General features: G+C 42.4%; 1 protein-coding gene across 1 annotated transcript in view; it reads right to left on the reverse strand.

The window, feature by feature from the left end:
* The window catches only part of LOC125224766 (inorganic pyrophosphatase), a 28,481-nt gene continuing 9,540 nt past the window's right edge, over positions 1-18,941 (reverse strand). The window contains exons 6-7 of the mRNA XM_048128217.1: positions 11,134-11,243; positions 1-198 (exon numbers count right to left, since the gene is read on the reverse strand). Of these exons, the coding sequence (XP_047984174.1) occupies positions 167-198; positions 11,134-11,243 (142 nt within the window). The 3' untranslated portion in view covers positions 1-166. The remainder of the gene's footprint in view (positions 199-11,133; positions 11,244-18,941) is intronic.

An 18,941-nucleotide genomic window follows, 5' to 3' on the forward strand; every position in this document is an offset into this window, starting at 1 on the left:
TACAAAATATCGCGTTTAATTATAATAAATATGCATTAACAACCCTACCATTTGCACTTAAACAATAAGATAATCACAACTTGACGGTCCCGTCACCACAAGCGGCCCCACGGGATCGTCCGGGCGCTCATAGCTCCTACAGGCTCCCCACAGGCCCCACAGGCTGCTACAGGTTAGCGAGGAAGTGCCACTTATCCACTGTAACAAATAAACATAGATAACTTTCATTTATTTAGACACCTAGATGAAAATCTTAAGTTTAGAAGGCTTAGCGTGAAAAACATTGTTTTTATTTGCCTAAAGAATAAAGAGAGAGGATTCGTGGTGAGCCCTCAGAACTATAGGTTAGGCAATCCAGTAACTAGAAAACTTACTGTTTTTGTTGTAACAATATAATAAGGACATTTTTAGGGTTCCGTAGCTCAAAGAGGAAAAACGGAACCCTTATAGGATCACTCGCGTGTCTGTCTGTCCCTCTGTCACAGCCGATTTCTCTGAAACTACTGGACCGATTTACTTGAAATTTGGCACACGTATGTAAGCCTGTGGCCCAAAGACGGACATGTAATTCAATTAAATGAAATTTAATCACAGGGGTCACTTTTGGGGGGTAAAATTGAAAATTAAAAATCAAAGTTATTAAAACTATATTGTGTTATATATCAAATGAAAGAGCATTTTACCAGCATCTGAAATATATATTTTTTATATTTTTTGTTTCGGTAATTTAGAAGTAATTTAAGAAAATAAGCAAAAAATGTCCATTCCCCCCCCTTATCTCCGAAACTACTTAGCGTAAAATTAAAAAAAAAATACACGAGATAGCCCTCTACCTGTAGATTACAGGAAAACCTATTAGAAATCTACAGTCAAGCGTAAGTCGAACTTAAGAGAAAAAAACTTAGATTACGAATTTCACTCACTGCCGCTGCAAGTAGTTACTAAACGTCTTAAAATTGTGTAGGCGCGTTGGACAGGTACAAAAGAAATTAATTTCTGTTTCGTTTTGTTTCAGAAATTGTTAAAAAAAAATCATTTTCCAAAATGACTTAAGTTCCTACTAAAAAGGAGGCGCTTAAGACCGTTTAGAACTTCACTGACCATAATATTGCCCACATAGGTCCAAAAAAAGGTGTATATATACGAAAACAAAAAAAGTGTGCCACCGACAACCAAAATCTGAAGTCCATTTTGCTCTCTCTCTTATCGTTTCCGAAATATATGAAATTGAAAATACGAAATTTAGTGTACGTTGCCATTACATCTCGTCAGGCGCTCATGACCTGTTTGTATGGAAATGTCGAAATCCGACTCGCACTTGACCAATTTTCATAGAAACTTGTGTTTTATTATAGTTTTGAAGGAGGTTTCTTGTTTTTAACCACCAACGCAAAAACGACGGAGTGTTATAATAATAATAGGTTTGACGCTTGACATGTCTGTCTGTCTGTCTGTGGCATCCAGGTGGCATCATAGCTCCCGAACGAATCAATCGATTTTGATTTAGTTTTTAATGTTTAAGGTGAATTCGTCGAGAGTTTTTTTGTACCACGTAGGTGGCAAACAGGCATACGGTCCGCCTGATGGAAAGCGGTCACTGTAACCTATGGACGCCTGCCACTCAAGGAGTGGCACATGTGCGTTGCCGACTCATTAGAAACTTGTACCAACCTGTAGTTAGAAGGGGCCTGGGTGCCGACGACTCAAAGGACAATCTATTGTCTCGTTGAGCTCTGGCTGCCTTACTTACCGGCAGGAACACAACATTGAGTAAGGTCTAGTGCTACTTGACTGCGGTCTTTTGTAAAGCGGAGGTACTTCCCCAGTTAGACTCTGCTCTACCTTAGAGTATATTCAATTTAGTATTAGAGTTATCAGTCAAGAAATTCAAATGCAGCGCCATCAAATATTAGTTTCGACAACTTTTCATGTGACTTTCCATGCCTAAAGGTTCGCACAAGTTCAAGTCGCGTAAATTACTTAGTAAATTTAGCCGAGAGATGGCGCTAAATACAATAATGCACATTAGAGTACCTATACTTCTAGCCAATGACATATATAACTCCGTATAGACAGATAAAGTCTAAGAAAAAACCGGCCAAGAGCGTGTCGGACCACGCTCAGTGTAGGGTTCCGTAGTTTTCCGTATTTTTCTCAAAAACTACTGAACCTATCAAGTTCAAAACAATTTTCCTAGAAAGTCCTTATAAAGTTCTAAATTTGTGATTTTTTTCATATTTTTTACACATATGGTTCAAAAGTTAGAGGGGGGGGGACGCACTTTTTTTTCCTTTGGGAGCGATTATTTCCGAAAATATTAATATTATCAAAAAACGATCTAAGTAAACCCTTATTCATTTTTAAATACCTATCCAACAATATATCACACGTTGGAGTTGGAACGAAAAAAATATCAGCCCCCACTTTACATGTAGGGGGGGTACCCTAATAAAACATATGTTTCCATTTTTAAATTATTTTTGCACTTTGTTGGCGTGATTGATATACATATTGGTGCCAAATTTCAGCTTTCTAGTGCTAACGGTTACTGAGATTATCCGCGGACGGACGGACGGACGGACGGACAGACGGACAGACGGACAGACAGACAGACATGGCGAAACTATAAGGGTTCCTAGTTGACTACGGAACCCTAAAAAACGTACTTGCCTCAGTACCACACAGAAGAAGGGCTCAGCTAGATGGCTAATATTAATATTTGATATTTTAAAACATATCAAGCTAAGAATATGGGCCAAATTGTCAAAACGGAGGTTCAAAAGTCTTAAGCCTACGTCGAGAGATGGCAGTCTATGCACTGTGATTACACATTTTACTTTGAGTCTATAATACGCGATCTTCTTTGCTTCTTAGCACACCTCGGACACTGGCGATCAAATATATTGAAAGAGGCGCATTCCTAGCACACAGTCTTAGCTCGTGTAGGTGAACGTACTATGCTTGTATGAGTGAAATATGACAGGTCGAATGTTCGTGTTATTGACAGGCGGTAACTGTGAGGTAACCGAGGGGGTTGGCGGCACTTTCAGCGGGGAGCGGGGGTGGCCATACTGTACGATAGTACTCTTTATTATTAGATCAGTCAATGAATGCTCAAAAGGGGGGTCTAGGTGGAATGGCCGAAAGCAGAAAGTTTCACTATGGGATGTTGTTAGGGGTAGTCAGGAGACATACATACTAAAAGTCCTCGGACTTTGGACGTGAGCTCGAAGAGGGGCGATGAAAAAGGTCCCATTTTTTGGTTTTTTGCTCATATTTCAAAAACTATGCGTCATACGAAATTTTGGTTTACTACACTTCGAAAGCTTATAAAATTCTCTATAACTTTGATCTGGAAACTTTTTTTCTATTCTTAACCATTATCTAGGTATGAGCTCCTAAAAACTGTTAATTTTTTAAAAATAGTTTTCCCCCCACTTTTTGCTTCATACATTGCTCCATATCTTGAAAAATATTTATCTTAGACAAATGTTTTCTTAAAAAATCTTGTAGATCATTCAAATACCTTTCATAATATGTAGACATATGCTTCTGTGTCATGTACTGTTGAACAATTATACGACTTTAAAACGAAATTAAACAACAAATGTATGTGATAAACGTGTAAAATATGTATTTCATGAACATGATTGTATTACGATGCTGTATAAATGCATTCACACAACAGGTAACAATACAATTAGCTGTACATAAAGGCCTTCTCACACCCACATCTACCACTACTACAATCTGTAGTGCACCGGCAAAATATTAACTTCAGTATTTCTTCCGAAGCAGCTGTTACCTACTTTGGTTTGCACAGGAATCAGTAAGTTGCTTTCGTTCCGTGCCCATCCCCATTCATCATCCTCCTTGGGTTATCCCGGCATTTGCCACGGCTCATGGGACCCTGGGGTCCACTTTGACAACTAATCCCAAGATTTGGCGTAGGCACTAGTTTTACGAAAGCGGCTGCCTTCTGACTTTCCAACCCGAAACTAGGACTTATTGGAATTAGTCCGGTTTCCTCACGATGTTTTCCTTCACCGAACAGTGACTGGCAAATATCAAATGACATTTCGCACATAAGTTCAGAAAAAAGTCATTGGTAAGAGCCGGGTTTGAACCCGCTACCTCCGGACCGAAAGTCAACGACACCCCCAGGATAAAGGAAGACACTGATGATAACGGCGGGGAGGATATTGTCTAAGATACAGTTGTCATATCTGATCCAGATGACATGGAAGCAGGGACCGGACAACCCCTTCCGCGCTACAAGCCTTTCATTGGGAATCCCTAACGTAAGGACGACCCAATCGAGAGACTCTCCCTTTCGAACTGCAAGCCCATTCATTTGACTAGCCCTTACAAAAAACTTAGCAAAACAATAAAGCTAGCCCTGTGCATTGGCTTACCGCTATCCGATACGGCTTGCAAGCCTTTAATAAGGGTTACCCTTATTTTAAGCGCTATTTATAAGGCTTTCCCTTTTGTTGAAGCGTAATAGTCGAGCCTTGCGTGAAAGAGACAGGATTATGAATCTAAGCTAGTGTAAGAGGCGGAAGGAAAATGCGCTGTTGCCACTCCGCACTATGCGCCCCATTTTTAATTTTGCAACGAAACATGTTTTCGTTGGATAGAAGTAGAACACGGCTAGAAATTATTTTTAATGAACTGGGAGACAAGGGACTGATGGATCGCCTGATGGTAAATGATCATCGTCGCCCATAGATCAGTATGTATGTTCGTACGTATGAATGTATGTAGGTATGTATGAATGTATGTAGGTATGTATGTATGAATATAAATATATAAATATGTAAATATGTATGTATGCATGTAAATATACATGTATATTTACATGCATACAGTGTTGGCCGAAAATCAATACAATTAACCATTATCATTACACATTGAAAACGTTAATTGCCAACATAAAAATAAGCCGTTTTCGTCATCCAACTCGCCTTGATGAGTTAATTGGGTGAGCAGTTCCTAAGATAGAGCTGATGCTGAACCCTGGCTTTTCCCAGGGGAACGCGGGTTTGGTTTAACATAGGCAAGCGCTGTTTTCTTCATCGGACTTGTTTTGATGAGTACTTGAGTGAGCAGTAACCAAGGTAGAGCTGATGCTGAACCCTGGCTATTTCTAGGGGAACTCGGGTTTCGTGCAACATAGGCAAACGCTGTTTTCATCATCGGACTTGTATTGATGAGTACTTGAGTGAGCAGTAACCAAAGTAGAGAGCTGATGCTGAACCCTGGCTTTTCCCAGGGGAACGCGGGTTTGGAGTAACATAGGCAAGCGCTGTTTTCGTCATCGGACTTGTCTTGATGAGTACTTGTGTGAGCAGTAACCAAGGTAGAGCTGATGCTGAACCCTGGCTATTCCTAAGGGAACGCGGGTTTGGTGTAACATAGGCAAACGCTGTTTTCGTCATCGTGAAATATCTGAGACTCGTCTTTATGACTGGTACTTGGTTGAGTTGAGTAGTACCATAGAATCTGTCAAACTATTTCTGTTGATTGTTGTGAATTCTATGAAGATCGTTTGAAACAGAAATACTTTTCTGGTGGAAATCAAGCATACAGCGCGTCTGATAGTAAGTAGTTACCGTAGTCTATGGACGCTTGGAACTCCAGTATTCTCTTTATTCCCTGTGTTACTATTAGTGAAATCGACTGTACTTAATTTTGATATTCAAATGGATATACATACGTATTTTTTTAGACACAAATAAAGTGTTTCATGTATGGCAAATTAATAAATGTGTTCTAACTACTTGATGTTAATATTCACTTCTGGTAAGATTTTTGTTCAATTAATATTATGTTTTTATGCCTAACTTGAGATTGCATGAAATATTTCTATATTATAATGTACCGAAACCAGAGTTGCCCTAGATACCGCCAGGGCTCAGCTACAGTGCTCACTCGAGTACTCATCAAGACAAGTCCGATGACGAAAACAGCGTTTGCCTGTGTTACACTAAACCCGAGTTCCTCTAGATGCAGCCAGGGTTCAGCATCAGCTGGACTTCGGGTACTGCTCACTTGAGTACTCATCAAGACAAGTCCGATAACGAAAACAGCGTTTGCCTGTGTTACACTAAACCCGAGTTCCCTTAGGTGCAGCCAGAGTTCAGCATCAGCTGGACTTTGGGTACTGCTTGCTCGAGTACTCATCAAGACAAGTCCGATGACGAAAACAGCGTTTGCCTGGGTTACACTAAACCCGAGTTCCCCTAGCTGCAGCCAGGGTTTAGCATCAGCTGGATTTCGGGTACTGCTCACTCGAGTACTCATCAAGACAAGTCCGATGACGAAAACAGCGTTTGCCTGTGTAACACTAAACCCGAGTTCCCCTAGGTGCAGCCAGGGTTCAGCATCAGCTGGACTTCGGGTACTGCTCACTCGAGTACTCATCAAGACAAGTCCGATGACGAAAACAGCGTTTGCCTGTGTTACACTAAACCCGAGTTCTCCTAGATGCAGCCAGGGTTCAGCATCAGCTGGACTTCGGGTACTGCTTACTCGAGTACTCATCAAGACAAGTCCGATGACGAAAACAGCGTTTGCCTGTGTAACACTAAACCCGAGTTCCCCTAGGTGCAGCCAGGGTTCAGCATCAACTGCACTTCGGGTACTGCTCACACGAGTACTCATCAAGACAAGTCCGATGACGAAAACAGCGTTTGCCTGTGTTACACTAAACCCGAGTTCTCCTAGGTGCAGCCAGGGTTCAGCATCAGCTGGACTTCGGGTACTGCTTACTCGAGTACTCATCAAGACAAGTCCGATGACGAAAACAGCGTTTGCCTGTGTAACACTAAACCCGAGTTCCCCTAGGTGCAGCCAGGGTTCAGCATCAACTGCACTTCGGGTACTGCTCACACGAGTACTCATCAAGACAAGTCCGATGACGAAAACAGCGTTTGCCTGTGTTACACTAAACCCGAGTTCTCCTAGGTGCAGCCAGGGTTCAGCATCAGCTAGACTTCGGGTACTCATCAAGACAAGTCCGATAAAAAAAACCGGCCAAGAGCGTGTCGGGCTACGGTCAGAACCTATCAAGTTCAAAACAATTTTCCTAGAAAGTCGTTATAAAGTTCTAGTTTTGTGATTTTTTTCATATTTTTTAAACTTATGGTTCAAAAGTTAGAGGGGGGACGCACTTTTTTTCCTTTAGGAGCGATTATTTCCGAAAATATCAATATTATCAAAAAACAATCTTAGTAAACCCTTATTCATTTTTAAATACCTATCCAACAATATATCACACGTTGTGGTTGGAATGAAAAAAAATCAGCCCCCACTTTACATGGGAACTACCCTAATAAAACATTTTTGCCATTTTTTATTTTTGAACTTTGTTGGCGTGATTGATTTGATATACATATTGGGACCAAATTTCAGCTTTCTAGTGCTAACGGTTACTGAGATTATCCGCTGACGGACGGACGGACAGACAGACATGGCGAAACTATAAGGGTTCCTAGTTGACTACGGAACCCTAAAAGCAGCGTTTGCCTGTGTTACACCCGAGCAAAGCAGGAGCCTATCATAACTATAAGTATTTGGTATTGAAAATTGAACCTTATTTTATCTACAGCCGTTTCCATTAAACAGAAACGCGCAAATATCACACACAGTGCCGCCATAGGTAACGATCGTATGTTATTTCGTTCGGAGTAATGTGTGCTTTATGAGCGAGGTACAGGATTTAAACTCGCACGATATGATCTATAAGGGAAAGCAAATAAAACCCAATATAAGGCTCACCCTTATGGCGTTAGGCTGAGCCGATGATAAGGGTTTTGAAAGGGTATTGGGCTATTTTAGGTAAGCGCTTTCGTTAGGGCTTTAAAAGCAAAATGAAAGGGTATCGCGTCAAAAGGGTAGGGTAAGTTAAGCCTAACGAAATACCCATACAAAACCCCGTATAAGGGATAGCGGGCCGGTCCCTGCATGGAAGAAACAGTTTCAATTTGTTTAATTTATTTGGGACAACAAACACAGTAACACACAAGGTTATAAATGTTATAATAGAGAATTGCAGAGTTGACAGTAGTAAGGTTTGAGACCAATTTCGCTTTCAGAAACGAGCTGTCAGAAACGACCTGTAGGTACACACTCCGGCCAAAGAACTCTTTAAAAAATAAGAATCCTTACACTGCCTGCAATAGTTATAATGCAGGTAGCCATTTATGTAAGACAGAACTTGGCAGCATACAAAACTGTACTATTATATATTCTGTGACAAAACTAACAACATGTATTCCAAGTACAACACTCGAAATGCCGGAAAGTTAGTAGGTATCGACCGTAAATTGGCGAAATCCAACAAATTAACACATGTGATGGTCTGATGGACCCTGCCGTCTATAATAAATTGCCGCAATATGTGGTTGAAGCGCCTAGTGTGTCGAACTTTAAGTATCGCTTAAAAAATTGGCTGGCCGAGCACCCGTTCTACACTTAAATATGACAATTTTTTTATTACCTAATTAGAAAAATATTTTTGTTCATTTTTAGGGTTCCGTAGCCAAAATGGCAAAAACGGAACCCTTATAGTTTCGTCATGTCCGTCTGTCCGTCTGTCCGTCTGTCCGTCTGTCCGTCTGTCACAGCCGATTTACTCGGAAACTATAAGTACTACAGTGATGAAATTTGATGGGAATATGTGTTGTATGAACCGCTACAAAATTATGACACTAAATAGTAAAAAAAAAAAAGAATTGGGGGTGGGGCCCCCATACATGTAACTGAGGGATGAAAATTTTTTTTTTCGATGTATATACCCGTGTGGGGTATCAATGGAAAGGTCTTTTAAAATGATATAAAGTTTTCTAAAAAACATTTTTCTTAAAGTGAACGGTTTTTGAGATATCAGCTCTCAAAGTCGTAAAAAGTATGTCCCCCCCCTCTATTTTTATAACTACGGGGTATAAAATTCTAAAAAAAATAGAGGTGATGCATGCTAATTAACTCTTTCAACGATTTTTGGTTTGATCAAAGTATCTCTTATAGTTTTTGAGATAGGTTGATTTAACTGTAATTTTGGCAGGTGTATAAATTGACATAATAAGTTTATTATATTTGCTGCTACGGAACCCTTTGTGCGCGAGCCCGACTCGCACTTGGCCGGTTTTTTATGTGAATATTGCCTAACTTTTTGTAATTTCAATCTTCTGTCTATTTATTCTCTAAGTATTATTTTTGTATGAATATTATTTTTTTAAATCAAATCTTGACGTGTAAAATGGCGTTACAAATAAATGAATATGAGTATGAAAGAAATTTGTACGGAACCCTCGGTGGGCGAGTCCGACTCGCACTTGGCCTGTTTTTTATTGTTGTACTAAGTTGCCCGACACCAATCAAGCGAAAGCGTTCAGCCAAAGAATTGCCATTATTCGCAAAATGTCAGAAGTTTTCGAGAATCGACTGAAGAAAGATCGAAACGGCGGTGAGATCGATTTGAGCGCGGCGAAACTTTACACGACTTATAGATGCCTCTCTATGAATAAAATCAAGAATATTTTATACTATAGTTTATAAGTTAGACTTCAAGATCTTCTTCTTCTTCGTCGAAACCTCATGACTGAGGGTCGTGACCACCATAAGTCGCTGTACGTTGCAGTGCTCTCCACGCAGGCCGATCTTTTGCCTTCCTAAAGGATCCTTCTTTATTGTGTTAAACCAGCGCGTGGGTAATCCGGCTCTTTTACGATGGCCCTCCACTGGTCCAACGATCAACGCCTTCTCAAGACTGTCAGGATCTCGTCTGGCCAAATGGCCAAAGAAGCCTATAACTGACTTCAAGATAGCCGAAAAGCAATAAAAAATTCAAGTTTCCTAGCATATTGGATTACTAACAATATGAATCAGCGTAGGAAATTTCGCACGGGAGCCACGGGAGGCCCGAAATCTTCTGATTACAGAGCGTTTTTGAGCTCCCTTCTCTCCGGACTGGTCGCGGGGCGGGGGCGGGGGCTGGCGCTTGCAGGTTGTAGGAGTTGTAGGTGTGGTGCTGTGGTGTGGTGTAGGGCTGGAGGCTGCTGACACAGTACTCACCGCTGGAGGGCAGCGGCTGCGGCAGCGCGCGCGGCGGCGCCTTGGCTAGCACGGCGGCCGCCTCCGCCCGCTCCACCTGCCCCTGTACTAGTGTACTAGTGTACTAGTGTACTAGTGTACTAGTGTACTACTCACCGCTGGAGGGCAGCGGCTGCGGCAGCGCGCGCGGCGGCGCCTTGGCTAGCACGGCGGCCGCCTCCGCCCGCTCCACCTGCCCCTGTACTAGTGTACTAGTGTACTACTCACCGCTGGAGGGCAGCGGCTGCGGCAGCGCGCGCGGCGGCGCCTTGGCTAGCACGGCGGCCGCCTCCGCCCGCTCCACCTGCCCCTGTACTAGTGTACTAGTGTACTAGTGTACTAGTGTACTAGTGTACTACTCACCGCTGGAGGGCAGCGGCTGCGGCAGCGCGCGCGGCGGCGCCTTGGCTAGCACGGCGGCCGCCTCCGCCCGCTCCACCTGCCCCTGTACTAGTGTACTAGTGTACTAGTGTACTAGTGTACTAGTGTACTACTCACCGCTGGAGGGCAGCGGCTGCGGCAGCGCGCGCGGCGGCGCCTTGGCTAGCACGGCGGCCGCCTCCGCCCGCTCCACCTGCCCCTGTACTAGTGTACTAGTGTACTAGTGTACTAGTGTACTAGTGTACTACTCACCGCTGGAGGGCAGCGGCTGCGGCAGCGCGCGCGGCGGCGCCTTGGCTAGCACGGCGGCCGCCTCCGCCCGCTCCACCTGCCCCTGTACTAGTGTACTAGTGTACTAGTGTACTAGTGTACTAGTGTACTACTCACCGCTGGAGGGCAGCGGCTGCGGCAGCGCGCGCGGCGGCGCCTTGGCTAGCACGGCGGCCGCCTCCGCCCGCTCCACCTGCCCCTGTACTAGTGTACTAGTGTACTAGTGTACTAGTGTACTAGTGTACTACTCACCGCTGGAGGGCAGCGGCTGCGGCAGCGCGCGCGGCGGCGCCTTGGCTAGCACGGCGGCCGCCTCCGCCCGCTCCACCTGCCCCTGTACTAGTGTACTAGTGTACTAGTGTACTAGTGTACTAGTGTACTACTCACCGCTGGAGGGCAGCGGCTGCGGCAGCGCGCGCGGCGGCGCCTTGGCTAGCACGGCGGCCGCCTCCGCCCGCTCCACCTGGCCCGGGCTGCCCGCCACCGAGACGTTCATCCTGCGCACACAAATCACACAATGCAACATTTATACATTCAATATTTCACATATGACTGCTACATAATGAAAGAAAGGTACGAAGTGAGTTTTTTAATAGGATCGCACGAGAACTTTAATGAACTTTAATGATTGCGAAATCTTCAAATCGGTAACTAACTGCCAAATGTGACATAACGCGTGGTAATGTCGTGCAAACAATGCGACCGTTATTGATACAAAAACAAAATGTAGTCGACGTGTGCACTTATTACAGTAACAAAATGTGTACGAATTTGTGGCTGTCAATGTCACTGTCAGAACGGTTTCTAACGACATTTTGTTAGTCGACGTATGCACACATAACGGTAACAACATGTGGACGAATTTGTGGCTGTCAATGTCACTATCAGAACGGTTTCTGACAGTGACATGACAGAAATTGTACACACATGTGTAGGTCTGATTACCGAACTGTTCCTAAATCACTGTATCCGCAAATTACAATCTAAAATACGAAGGTTTCTCAAACTGTTGTGGAGTTGTGGACTGGTTGCTTTAAAAAATATTGAGCGAATTAAATAATAATAAACGACGATGACCATTTTTAACCGACTTCAAAAAAAGGAGGAGGTTCTTAATTCGACTGAATGTTTTTTTTTTTTTGTATGTATGTTACTCGATATCTCCGAGAATTGTGAACCGATTTTCAAAATTTTTTTTGTGATTGAATGAGTATAACCCCGAGATGGTCCCATTGGCACCAAGTCGGGGTCTGATGATGGGATCTTGGAGAAATCGAGGGAACTCTTCAAATATTATAGGCACATGTAATGTTTATAGTGAATTTTTCAAAGGTACACCAGTATTTACGCCTGATGGTAATAATTTTATGTGGCTGAGCTGATGATGGAAGGTCAACTCCTCAATGGTTAGGAGTTAAAGGATAATTCTTTCACTACTGTATACATATTCGGACTGATACATATAATATCAATAGGAACCACTAAAAATCAACAAATAAATAAACTTTTTAACAAATAATAAAACCGCCTTCAAAAATAAGCGCGTTACAAAACACGGAGAAACTAAAAAGCAAAAAATAATAAACCTTTGAATTCAGATTTCTTATCTTATTGCAATAATCTAAACATCCAAATTATAAACAAATCAATTACTATATTTTTGGAGTCGGGGCCAGCCTGGGTATGGTTGGGTGGGGCCAAACAGGCAATAGCAAGGCGACGAACAGGTCTGGCACCGACTACAAAAAATATAATAATTGATTTGTTTATAATTCGGATGTTTAGATTATTTGAAGCACTTTTCGACATTACATAGAAATGTGGGAAAGTTAAGAAAAGTACAGTACGATAATATAATAAGTACCTAAACACTGTAGTTATTCAATTTATTTGGCTTTCAGTTTTTGGGCCACAGTAAATTTTTGTACTTCACCAGTTTCACCACCCAGCAGCGCGGTACAATACAATTAAAGTCAGTTAACCATTCGGCTTTTCTCGCATATCATCGCCTAAATCCGGAGAATGACACGAAATACTTACTTAACCGCGATTTCTTTTATGTAGCATGCAATTTGAAGTATCATAAACGCAATGTATAGTACCTACCAAGATGAAATGACTAACCAGCAGACCTAAGAATTTTCCTCAGTGAGGACAACTGAGTACGGCATATTGTCTTAAAAAGTTTGAGAATTCCTGGAAGAAATGAATACAAGAAGCCATTTTGTAAATGCAATGAAGTATTCACTGCTTTCGGTCACGCGTGTAGTAGGAGAAGAAGAGATTGGTTTTCTAAGCATTATTTTTATTATTTCAGTATAGTATATGCACCGAAGCACTAAAACGTCAGCAATCAAAATAGTTATGTACACAAACACAGTAGTCAATAATATTATTGCTGGTTAAACTGAGGAAAAAGAAGGAAATGAACGAATCCCACCTCAATATCGGGACAACAGCCAAATAGTAACAATTTGTGCGCGGGTAATGCACAGGTCTGTGACCAATTGTTCCTGTTACCAATAATATTCTTATTTTTATTCTTATGTTCCTATATGTCATGATTGGTGTATACTGTAAGTGACATTGTCCGCATTGGCATAATGAGTTCGCGCGGACACCAATCATAGCCAGAAATAACGGAGTGCATACTTTTCCCAATCGCAACCGGCAAATTGTGGATATAACCCATTTAGGAGAATTACGAAAACGATAGAACCACGGCTTCCGAGTGATACGAGGTTGCACACATCCATAGTGCTTGCCCGTCTGCAATTTCGAGATATCCCATTGCTCCTGCCATGTGGCAAACATGTCTGCGAGTGCGCCACTCAAAAGGTCAGTACTGTAAATTAATAATAATAATAAGCCCGCGGGGGCAGCTTGTGGCGAGCTGACGGTGAGTGGCGACACCGCGGACCCCTATTCCAGAGGGCACTTCCAAGGGGATTCGCAAGAGCGGGACCTATGCTCCAGGTTGGAAGTGTAAAATGTCATAACGCCGGCGGCCTGCTGAACGGATCACCGGAATCTGGCTACCGCAGTCTCACCTCTCGACAACCTTTCAGCCACTCTTCAAGTGTTGCTCTGTTGTCGCACCATGCGTGCGGCCGTTTTGCAGGGCCCACTCAATGAGTTGGCGAGTCACCGCCTGTCTTTTACAATCTTGAGACTAGTTGTCATGGCAGGTGTCCGATAGTCTCCCCCCATAGACCATTATCCAGTCCATCCAACTTGCACAACAATAGCCTATGACCTTAGTTCCCATCGCAACACAAAAGTGCTGCACTGAAATAGTCTTTACACCTGGCGGGGACCATCTCCGGATGTATCATATTGTGCGCTCGGGGATGGTATCCGCCAGGTGTATCCCTTGCCTTTAGATTAAAGTATCTAAAAGGGCCTCTGTGCTGTTGGCTTCGGCCCCACACATGCCTCCCAAAAGTCCGGGACCCCATGGTCCCGAGATATGGTAAGACATACAAATAATAATAATAATAACCCCCCAAAGGGATCACCTTGCCGTGGTGGGCGGGCTTACGGGTTGGTGATACCATTTAACAAGGTCAAAACATCTCAACCACACCCCAATCAGGGAGACACAAATCATTTGCCAATATCAACTAGGCTAACCCTTCCCAAACTAAGATCCCAACTATCCTATCTCTTCTTCTTTTTCCTTCTTTCCCTTCTTCGTTCTTCCTAATCTAAATGCAGTTACGATCAAGAAAATTACGTCCAGGGCCGCTACCCGAGGGCAATCGTCGGGGCGCATCTGGAGCCGTTGCTGGATGCCACAGCATGCGATCCAACGGCGATGTGGAGTTGAGCAGGCGGGCTCCCATCGAAGAATTTGTTACAGCCGCACACGGGCCGCTACCCGAGGGCGATCGTCGGGGCGCACCTGGAGCCGCTGCTGGGTGCCACAGTATGCGAACCAGTGGCGATGCGGAGCTGAGCAGGCGGGCTTCCATCGAAAAACATACTACTGCCGAAAACCATCTGCCACGTGAATCTTCCCCATCGTTGTCGTGTCCTTCAATTCCATCGTCGTCAGCCTCCCTTTTCTCGTCAGTCCCATCGTCGCCAGCATCTTACTTGAACATTTCAGATTCCGAGGAAACGTCAACGTATTCTTCACCTTCAATTTCTATCAATACTGCCATGGATGTTGTGCAGGAGGCAAGTACCGCCAAAAATCCTGCACCCGCCGCGGTTAGTCAAAATGTGCGTAAGAAATGGTCCAGAGACATGAATATCAAGAGATAAGACATGAGATTTCTTGAGAATAGAGACCAACGTTCACAACAACAGGTATTTGACCAAGATAAGTTTACCACAACAGTTTATGACAATTTGGTCTCCGTACGAGTAGACGATAATAATTTGCCCACTAATAGTACTAGTACCCCGAATAATCTATGTAACGAAACCGCTGCAGCCATATTGTAAGTAACAATACCGAGACTCAGACAGATAGACTAAATAATAGTGGAAACCAGATGCAAGAGTATAATCTCCCGACAACGACTCAACAGGAAATCGAGCAAACTTTCTTAGCTGTAAAGGAAAAGTTTCAGGATACAGAACCCACATGTAGACCCAGTATACCTAAACAAAAGCCATCCAAAAAACTTGCTTCTATAGTAGATTATATTAATAACGACATTCTCCCGAAATATCTGTCCCAAGACTCAAACTTTGACAGCACTCAGACAGCTCTCTATTGTGCGGCTTTTACGGCAGCCACCCATAACGGATCTAAGATTATTGATTTAAACCGTACAAACCGTCATACTGGACAAAGTGGACAACTTCCTAAGTGGCAAAAACGACTACAACAGAGAATCGCAGACCTTAGAACAAAAATAGGGCGACTGACAGAGTTTATAAATGGTAACACTAGTCCTAGACTCACTAGACATATAGAATCTATCAAAAGGCAATACAGACTTCATTCCCGCCACGAACATGAGAACACGCAGTTAACCCATTTCCTAGATACCCTTAAGCAAAAACTCAGCGCACTCAGCAATAGACTACGCAGGTATAAAGTCACTACCCTACGCAAAACACAGAATAAGCAGTTTACCAATAATGAAAAACTATTTTACAGAAATCTGCACGACTCCCACAGTAGCAATGAAGAACATTCTACCAGCAACACCGAATGCCCTACCGCAGAACACCTACACCGATTCTGGTCCGAAATTTGGTCTAAACCACTAGAACACCGGAACGCGGCATGGATTGACGCCGACAAAGAATCACTTAATTGCGTAGCTGACATGCCATTTGAACAAATTAGTATCGATCTCCTACAATCAGTCATAGCTAAAACCCATAATTGGAAAGCCACCGGCTCTGATAAAATTCATAATTACTGGATAAAAAAACTCACGTATTTGCACCCAATTTTAGTAAGACAGATTAATCAGTTCATTTGTGCGCCGGAAACAGTACCGCAATACATCACTCAGGGAACCACATTCATGTTACCTAAAGATAAAACAGATAGGAAAAACCCCGCTAAGTACAGACCGATAACTTGCCTACAAAACATATACAAAATAATAACTTCGTGCATTAGCAAACTAATTTATAGACACATTGACACACAAAATATATTATTTGAACAGCAAAAAGGTTGCCTACAAAACAGTCAAGGCTGCAAAGAGCAGCTGACTATAGATGCCGTTATATCAAAGCAAGCATTAAGTTCCAAAAAAGATATCTACACTATGTATATTGATTATAAAAAAGCTTTTGACTCGGTACCGCATTCATGGTTAATCTACATCCTCAAACACTACAAGATACACGACACTATAATAGGTTTTCTACAAAGTACTATGCTAAACTGGACAACCATACTCAAATTATGTACTAGCGACAAAAATATTGAAACAGAACCAATTAATATACGTAGAGGCATATTCCAGGGAGACGCCCTTAGTCCACTTTGGTTTTGTTTAGCCCTTAATCCACTTTCTAGTTTACTCAACAAAAGTGAAACAGGTTTTAAATTGAAATATGGTAACAACGAGTTGTTTACTATATCGCACTTAATGTATATGGATGACATCAAACTGTACAGTAGTAATTTAACCGACATCTATAAACTAGCAGATATAACAGAATATTTCTCCGCAGATATCAAAATGGAATTTGGCATTGATAAATGCAAAATTCAGTCCATTCGAAACGGCAAAATAGAGGACAACTCTTATATTCTTAATGACGGCCAGCGCATAGAACCTGTTGATGAAGAATCCGGATACAAATACCTTGGTTATCAGCAAAGTCAACAAATTCACTATAAAGCTACTAGAGTTACACTAAAACAGAAATTTACGACAAGGCTTCATAAAATCTTAAATACTCAACTCAACGCACGCAACACTATTAAGGCTATTAACACGTTCGCAATACCCATACTTACCTACTCATTTGGCATAATACAGTGGTCCCAAACGGACCTCTGTAATCTCCAAAGAATGATCAATACCTTAATGACCAAATATAGGAAGCATCACCCGAGGAGCTGCACCCAACGGCAGACTCTCCCGAAAGCAGAAGGCGGTAGGGGGTTAATAGACATTAAAAATCTCCACAACAAACAGGTAAGCTCTCTAAGAAAGTTTTTTCACAATAAATCCTCCCATTCCCTGATGCACCAGGCCGTAGCTAACGCAGATAATAAAATCACTCCACTCAACTTAAAAGACCACACGAAACAGAAAAATGAAGAAATTACAGAACCCACACAAAAACTACAGACCTGGGTGCAAAAATCACTCCATGGTAGGCACCGACTCGACCTAATAAACCCCAACGTCGACAAACTAGCCTCTAACATGTGGCTCAAGAAAAGTGAGTTGTTTCCCGAAACAGAAGGGTTTATGATCGCTATCCAGGACCAAATTATTGACACTAGAAACTACAAAAAATACATTATCCGAGACCGTAACTTAACAACAGACCTTTGCCGACGCTGCCATGCTGCTTCAGAGACCATCCAGCACATAACGGGAGCATGCCGATCCATAACACAAACGGACTATAAACACCGACATGACCAGGTTGCATCCATTATTCACTAAGACCTTGCACTTAAACATCATCTTATAGAAAACCGCACCCCGTACTACAAATATACACCACAAGTTATCTTAGAGTCGACTGAATTTAAGCTTTACTGGGACAGGACAATTATTACTGACAAAACCGTACACTATAACAGACCTGACATAACGCTGCACGATAAAGCTGCAAAAACCGTGTACCTCATAGATATAGCTATACCAAATACCCATAATCTTGTATCAACTCACACCGAAAAGTTAAGTAAGTACACAGATCTCTCCATTGAAATAAAAAACCAGTGGCGAGTGAGTACCGTGAGGACCGTACCGATCGTAATTTCGTCCACGGGTGTCATTCCCCGCACTCTACACACCAGCCTTAAAACACTGGACATTCAACCACTCACATACATACTTCTGCAAAAAGCTGCGATCATGAATACATGCCGCATAGTACGTAAGTTTCTTACCCTAGAGCAGTAGGGCCTTACATTATATAACCCACGTCCTTCTATGCTCGTTTGGCCAAAAGCCCGCGAGTTTAGAAGTAAAGCAACCTCCTAAAGGAGAGAAAATAAAATTTTAAACATAAATAATAATAAAATACTTTATTGCACACTACAGAAGAAAAAGAAACATAATTCAGAACAGATACAACGTGGTAGGTAACAACAGGCGGTCTTATCGCTAAAACAGCGGTCTCTTACAGACAACCTTCAGATAGTCGAGTGGCGATCGGAATAAAATTTACGGGTGGTGCAAAAAAGAATAACAGAAGGCTAGTACCTAAATGTATAAATACAACAATATATGAGATATAACTATGGAGACCATTTCAACGACATGAAATTTCTTGGAAAACAGAAAGTTTATGAAGTAGACAAATAATGATCCTTCAACATTTTTTTAAAAATGGGTAATGAAGTTGCACGTCTAATATTAACGGGCAGATTATTCCACAGTCGAACCGCACGAAAACTGAAAGAGTTGTTGTAGAATTTTGAAGTGGAAGGAGGTGGGACAAGCAGCAGATTTTGCGCACATCTAAGGGAAGAATGAAACTTAAATCGGGATTTGAGATAACAAGGAGTATTAGGGTGAAACAAGGTG

Source organism: Leguminivora glycinivorella, chromosome 3, assembly GCF_023078275.1.
Source record: "Leguminivora glycinivorella isolate SPB_JAAS2020 chromosome 3, LegGlyc_1.1, whole genome shotgun sequence".
NCBI classification, from domain to species: Eukaryota; Metazoa; Arthropoda; class Insecta; order Lepidoptera; family Tortricidae; genus Leguminivora; species Leguminivora glycinivorella.